Source organism: Eurypyga helias, unplaced genomic scaffold (genome assembly GCF_000690775.1).
Source record: "Eurypyga helias isolate BGI_N326 unplaced genomic scaffold, ASM69077v1 scaffold19010, whole genome shotgun sequence".
In the NCBI taxonomy this organism is placed as follows: Eukaryota; Metazoa; Chordata; class Aves; order Eurypygiformes; family Eurypygidae; genus Eurypyga; species Eurypyga helias.
This window is the reverse complement of record NW_010225245.1, coordinates 1-7,886: the sequence shown is the minus strand read 5'-3', so window position 1 is coordinate 7,886 and position 7,886 is coordinate 1. Positions and strand designations below refer to the sequence as shown.

Genomic DNA, 7,886 nt, shown 5'->3' with positions numbered 1-7,886 from the left:
TAATAATTTAGAATGGGAAAATCCAGCCTATGTGAACACAAGCCCACTACATTGCCTGTTTGGATAATAATTTGGAGGAAGGAATAAAACAGAAATGAAGGTACACTGAAAAGGAAGGAAAATTCTCATAGATTTATCAAAGACAACTCTTTACTACACGGTTTTTCAGTTCCCTTCAGTGAAAACAGAAACTGAAATTCATCCCATCTATTCTGATTTCAGTACAACATTCAATACAGCACTTACACAGAAAAGTTTAACAATGGCACAAGATGTTGGGCTATGGTAACAACAGTTGTGGAAGACAACCTATGGCATCATTCACTGCAGAAACAACTTGACACCTGTCACAAAAATGGATGACATCTAATAACCCAGGTGCAGACTCCCATAAGGTACTACTTACATCAAATAGTTTCAGCAATTTAAATGTTCTACATCTAGTCTCAGCACTGTTTGTAGACTATGTCTAAACTCTTATGTCTAAGATGACCAGGATGAGTTGCTCTCAGCAGGTGACCATGACTTTTTAACATGTAAGGTCCAAACATCAAGCATTTAGATGGATGAAGTTAGGCAGAAGAACCACCATTTTGGGAACCAGCCCTCCCCCATCCACCTCTACCCCAAAGCAGTTCTGCAATAATACTTAGATGACTGATCAATCAACACACTACAACTATGGACAAGGTAACTGCCATCCCAAGAAGTACCAGGTGATGTATTCCCTATCCCTATGTAGGAGACCCTTTGTCTGAAATATTATATATGAATCTGGTCACGTATTTGCAAGAAATACATATCCACAAAGGAAGAACAGAGGCAGAGAAGGGATGTTAGCATGATCAGGCAAGTGCAGAAGTGACTGTAGAAAAAAAGACTGAAAGACATTGTCTAGCTTAGTCAAACAAAGCCTAAGAAAAGATCTGGTTGCTCTATGAACTATGAAGAAAGCAAGCCCCAAAGAGTGAAAAGAACTACTGATACTGAAAGGACATTGGTGGCCTAAAACAAAAATCTAAAAATTCACAGCAAATATCTGTTGACATGACATCAGAGGCTTCAGAGCCTTAGAGAAATAACATGGCAATAGGAATAATGGGCAAAACCTGGTGAATTCTGAAATTCTAACTAATGTTTTTACAATTAAAATGTCAATCTTTGAATTCAAAGATTTAAGATTAAATGGTGGTTGATATAGGAAAGGACTGGACTTCATCCTAATTGTGTTTTCTTGTTCTGTGCTTTCATACAAGAATTACTACTCACACCTACCCTCCTTCAGCTCAGGTCACCATCCAATCTCATCCTTCCCTGCCTATCATTGTCTTTACCTTATGCATCCCCAAATAGTCACATTACTCTCCACAGCATCTCAAGCCCTTTGTCTCAAGCTACTCCTGTCACTCTCCCTTCCACTACCCGCAAAAATAATACTCCAAGACAGACGTCAATGAAGAAATTTCAGCTCAGGAACGTGTGGCTTTTCCTGATCACAGTGTTCTTTTATTGACTATTAGAGCTGCATCCTTCTTTGCAAAAGATAATTGGAGTGGTCAGAAAGAGGGAAATCTACAGCAGTTTCCCTTGCTGAATTTTCTTTGATCATCACTCTTTCTAAGATTTTCTTGGCCTAACCCCAACAATAACTTCTGTAGCCAAGAAATCTGCCTACACAATTGAATTCTCACAATGTGGGCGTAAGACTTCTGGTTTGAGGCAGGTTGTTACCAGCACAGACAGAAAAAAATTGGGAAAGTGCTTCACCCTTATATTTGGCTATGTTATGGGGCATCCTCCCATCAGATTAAGATGTAGGGAGGGCTTACTTACACAGCTGGTCTTTATTTGTGCAAGTAAGCCACTGATGCTTAGCCTGCAGCAGTTCAGCCTAGATTGCATCCTGTTTTAATGTAAGTGCATCCCTTTCTGTCAATGGAAATGCATGCCATGTTGTGCAAAATTATTCCACTCCTATTACAGTTTAGCAAGAAATATTCTCCATTGCAAGATTTGTGTCTATTTTTGGATGTAACCTAAATATTGAATGTCAAATCAGAGAGAGGTCACTACACTCTGAATGTAGAAATATCTTACGGTCCTTTTGCGTAGCACAAAGGACAGCACAAGCAATCACAAGAACTGTAACAATCCATGGCCACATCACGATCCCAGAAATACTCAGCGAACTACTGCTTACTTCAGTAATCCCACTCGTTCCTTTGTCTCCAATACAGCACAGCAGCAGTGCAACATGCCTTCCTCTTAGAAGTCATTTATGCTACGTTGCAGAAAGACATAGCAAAATACCAAGAGACACACAATTACAGTTTACTATACTGCTATTATGGCCATACATAGTTCTATTTTTAGCTCTAACCTAAATAGAAGATGTAAAAGCACAAAAGGGTCTCATGCATCTGCATACGTAAAAATCATTCAAGTCTAATGTTTAATTCAGTAGCAAAAGATGACGAAGAATAAGGAAGTTAACCTAAATTTTGAAAATACATTTTATTTCTGGAATTTTAATTAACTTTTCATACATGTAGTTTTTTCTATCTTCCATGTACTAAAAACCACAACCTCTCCCTCAATAAAAAAAAAAAAAGAGGATATTTGAATTCTGCTGAAAATGTAATTTTCAAGTAATTTCCAGTGCCTTGTATTATAACTATGGAGTTGCTCCCAGTGCCTTTTAAATAGTTAATGCTTTTTTTTTTTTTACACTTGCATTCTTAGGGAGCAACACAAGGAACCCTCAGAAGTTCAAAGGGTCACTTTTGTTTGTATTTTTAACTCCTAATGAGCCAGTCTGAAAGTACTTAAAGACAAAATTTAGTCAACACTCAAACTTAATTTTTTTTCTGAAATTTCTATTAGTAACCACTAAAAAATTATAATCCTCTCATTTTAATATAAAAGTAGTAAAAACATTCTTCACTAATAAAGTGACTGTGATCCTTCTGCACAGAAATCATGTTTAAGTCCACAGGAATTTTAGACTAGGGTATAGTTTTCAACAACAAGTGACTCTTCTTTCCTATCTCAGATGACTGGAAACTATTTTCCACATCATTATACTTTATTTTAAGTCTTGGTTAATCTAAGGCATGTACAGAAATGAAAGAAGAGACACTGCAGCCTCTGCCCACTCCTGATTACTTGAATATGAATGCCATTTTAATAACTTGCAAATTTTTCAAGAAATAAATAAATTGTACATATACACATATATTTGTGTTTATGTATGTAGTTGATTCTCCAGTATACTGGCCACTGGAATCATCAGCACCAAATTAGTAACAATTGACATCTTTTAGTTTCTATGGGTAGATTAAGTTTTCACAGTCCCTGCTCCCCTGCTCAGCTCAGTTAATGCACAGCCTTTGGACTTTACACGTAGGTCACATCTATGGTTACCCACCTCTACATATTAGGAGCTAAGAAACTAAAATAGCCAAAGGTGATATCTGGAATTCATTCTGCCCACTAGCAAAAGCTTCTAAAGAAGGCATCTCATATTTCAAGTTTAAAACTTCACCTGAATTCCTGAAATACAGTGAGATGTAATGAGATACGTTTTGGTTGTTCTTGTTACAGAGGATACTTTTGCATTTTAATTATTATTTAGTCCATTAATGTGTTGCTGTCCTGAGTTTCATATTTGCTCAATAGGAACATGGAAATTAGTAGTGCCAGGGATTTTTTTATATTACCTTTGTTATAGAAGTTTTGCAATTATGAAATACTCTGCAGCCAAGGATGTGTCCCCAAGACACTATTAAGGTTCTTGAAGACACCTTCTGAGCTAAAAGATTGCCAAGAAAGTTTTAACTCCCCATTACAAAGGTTCTAACTCGGCCTCTTATTCAGATCTTCAAAATAATGAAGTATATTCCCAAAATACTCCAATGCATTAAGCACTTTTTTTTTTTTTACACATATTGCCAAGTGCTATTTTCCTGGACTCTACAATTTCTTACTGAAAGACACTGATGCTTCTGCATTTGCAAGATTTATTCCACACCCCCCACTTTGCATAATGAGAGATCCCTGACATGTGCAACTGCCATATTCCCTCTGTCACAACAGAAAACAGAACTTAAAAATTATTATGACTTTGATGAAATACTAGGTAAACTATCAAGAGTAAATCAAATAACAAACATTTGAGCAAAGATCTTTACTTGTCAATAGGATTTCTGTGGAAAAGGTGTTCAGAAAAAAGTGAGAGGGGAAAAAACCACAACCCACAGATCTATTTCACCTTGCCAACAGATAAATAAAAGAAGGCATAATAAACTAATTGCATAGTTAAAAGCAAATCAGGAATCTTTTCTAGAACAAGGGGAAAATTACTAAGAATCAGTCCTTGGAAATTCAGAGTTATAAAAGGAAGTGCTTTATCATTTATTGTATAGCTGAAAAGGCATTTGATTATCCAAAGAAGTTGCTAAAGTTACCCTTACATCAAGGTTCAACAAGGAGCTGGCAAATTCCATGTATATAAAGGCATAACAGTGATTTCAGAAATTAAAATAAATATCATCATTACAGACTTAGGACAACCTCTAATAACTGTAAATTAGGATAAAAACAACTGTAGGAAGCAGGTTATACCATGTCTGTCCAACATGGGTTCTTACATCTGTCTTAGAAACGTCTGGACTGGCTCTTACCCTAGAGTACTGGCCTGGACAGAGCCAACAGTGGTTAGTTACCATCATGCACACTAAGGAGATTTTGACAGTCCGCAGGCAAAACATCTCAAAACTTCACAAAAATATAAAGATGACCCACAGAACCTACTAAAAACACAACCAGTGTTATCTTGGGTATAAGAAAACTGATTCTTGTAAAAATGACACAGCAACACCCAGCAGACCAGACCTTCAGACACATCCCACCTTGTAGCCCTACCCTGTGATCACAGGAAGATCTCTCCTGCAAAGTCACCCATCACCCTACTGAGAAGAAACCAGCTTGGTGAGAGGCTCAGAAGAGAATTATTTCAAATTCACAAACCTGTGGATGCCTTGGAAACAGATATGAGCACTACAAATTCCATTTGCTAAAGAGGTGCTAGGTATTGAATTCCAGCTACTCCATCCAAGGTTTACCTTGGGCATTGTAAACGAGCATCTTGGCTCAGTAAACTACTCACCCCACAATGAAAAAGTCTCAGGAACTGGGAAGAGGATAAATAATTTTATAAATAAATAAATAATTGCCAGCTATATAGAGTGTAGATTAGAACCACCCATGACCATGTTTCAGCCAAGAGATCTTGGCTTTAGGAAAGACATAAGAGGAACTGACATTCCCTCCAGGTGCCATAAAATGACATCTGCCCTCCTACAAGTACCTTCTTCCACACTGACAGCGACACAGTTTGGACACAAGGCCATGTGTCTGTGAAAAAAAGAGGGAAAGGAAGAAGTACTTACCACAAGGACAGCACTCAACCGATCACTTTGGACCTGCTGCACTTGGATGCAGGGTCCTTGCACTTGCAACCTTGAGCCACTGGCAATATTCCCTGCATCACCATTTGGGATGCTGCTGTTACTAGGCCCAAGACCTACAGATGCCCTGTACAAGTAGGTATGAGTCAGTTTACCCACACCAGTGACCTCCAGCATGTCCGCTGGGAGATGGGAGCTGGGAAGCATGTGCACACTATAGCAATATTTTTCATACTCATCAGCTGGGCAGCAGCAGCCACTGCAGCAGCAGGTCTGGCAGCGGCAGAGCCGCAGAATGGCAAGAAAGAGGAGGAAGGCCGCAAAGATGCAGGAGACACAGGCAAGGGAAACGATCAAGTAGATGTTTGTAGCATTGAGCAGTGATGGTGGCTCCCCACTGTCATCAAAGTCCGGTAGTGCCTGGGGCAGGGTGTCAGCCAGGAGAATGCCCACTGTCACAGTAGAGGAGAGCGGTGGATTCCCATGGTCCCGCACCACCACAACCACCTTGTGCTTGAGAAAGTCGGTGGAGCGCATGGAGCGCGTGGTGCGCAGCTCACCAGAGTGCGGTGCCAAGCGGAACAGGGTGGAGTCGGAGGAGTGGGCAAGGTGGTAGGAGAGCCAGGCATTTTGCGCATTGTCCTCATCATCCGCCACCACTTTGGTCACCAGGTAATCCTCATCAGCCAGGCGGGGAACAACTTCCACAGCTACTGAGCCATTCTGGCTGGTGGGGTACAGGATGGCTGGGGCATTGTCATTCTGGTCTGAGATGTAAACATTCACAGTTACAGCAGCACTCAAGGTTGGCGACCCATTGTCCTTGGCTACCACTTCGAAACAGAAGCTCCTAAGCTGCTCAAAGTCAAAGGCACTTGTTGCATAGATGCTCCCGTTGGCCAAATCCACAGACAAAAAGCTGGCCAGGGCACTGCCTGCAACTGTGGAATTCCTGAGAATGTAAGAGACACGTCCATTCTCCCCCATATCAGGATCAGATGCTGAGACTTGGTAGAGAAAAGCACCAAGTGGATTGTTCTCCTCCACAAACACATCAAATGTGTCAGCACTGAAGACAGGGGGGTTATCATTCACATCAGAAATCTGCACCCAAATGGTCTTCTGAGTGGTGATGGGCGGGGAGCCCAAGTCTGTGGCAGTAATGGTGATGTTGTACCCACTGATCAGCTCTCGGTCCAGAAGCTTGCTGGTGACCAGGCTGTAGTAGTTTTCAAGGGAAGGCTTTAACTGGAAGGGAAGATTATCAGGGATCTGGCAGGTTATTTTCCCATTCTCCCCAGGGTCCTTATCCATAATACTCAGCAGAGCTATCACTGTTCCAGGAACAGCATCCTCAGGAATAGGACTGGAAAGGGATGTAATTGTTATCTCTGGGCCATGATTGTTCACATCAGTGATTTCCACCAGCAACTTAGCTGTGCTGGACATACCAAATGCCCCGTTATCCCTTGCCTCAATAAGCATCTCGAGGAGAGGTCTCTGAACAGCTAAAACACCATTGACTGTCACCTCCCCAGTGTGTGGGTGAATTAAGAACATTCGCTGTAGATCAGCAGAAGTTGTATTGCTAAATGAATACCTGATCTCTCCATTTGGACCTTCATCCAAGTCCGTGGCATGCACTTGCACTACCAATGTGCCACTGGGGGAGTTTTCCAAGATACTCGTCCTGTAGACTGAGTGCTCAAATTCTGGTGCATTGTCATTGGTATCCAGCACAGTCACAATGACTGGGACATTACCAGACTTTGGAGGATCCCCACCATCTTTGGCTGTAAGGACAAGTCTGTGTGTGGCTTGCTGCTCCCTGTCTAAGGCTTTCTTCAGCACCAATTCAGGATATTTACTCCCGTCTCCACGTGTCTGCATTTCCAGATGGAAATGTTCATCAGGGCTCAGAGTATAATTCTGAACACTGTTGGTACCTTCATCAAGATCTCGGGCGTTGGGGAGTGTAAACCGTGCCCCGGGTGACAGGAACTCAGGCACCTTTATATGATATTCACTTAAGGGAAAGCTGGGAGAGTTGTCATTTATATCCAAGACTTTAAATTCCATCCTATAAAGCTCTAGAGGGTTTTCTAACACAAGTTCATAATTCAGAAGACAGGCAGACTTTAATTCACAAAGTTGCTCTCTGTCTATGGGCTCATTAACAGACAGGGTCCCCGTGCTTCCATTTATATTAAAATATTGCTTACTTGAACCGGTGATCATACGAAATTTCCGAGCTGAAAGTGTAGCTGCATCTATTCCTAAATCCTTCGCTATGTTCCCAACAGATGCTCCGCGCTCCGTTTCCTCAGCGATGGAATACACTACTTGTCCGTTCACGGTGCAGCAAATAAGGCAGAAGACCATTAAATAGACCCGCATTCTTCCTCCCCTGGCTCAGCT

At 41.1% G+C, this 7,886-nt stretch overlaps 1 protein-coding gene across 1 annotated transcript; it reads right to left on the bottom strand.

The window, feature by feature from the left end:
* Window positions 1-5,450: 5,450 nt before the first annotated feature.
* On the bottom strand, window positions 5,451-7,880 carry PCDHAC1 (protocadherin alpha subfamily C, 1; the record flags this gene model as incomplete). Its single annotated transcript, XM_010148812.1, has 2 exons — window positions 5,729-7,880; window positions 5,451-5,650 (listed from the first exon to the last, which is right to left on the bottom strand). Coding segments are annotated over exons 1-2 (2,337 nt in total), but the record flags the coding sequence as incomplete, so codon positions are not given.
* Between the last annotated feature and the right edge of the window lie 6 nt (window positions 7,881-7,886).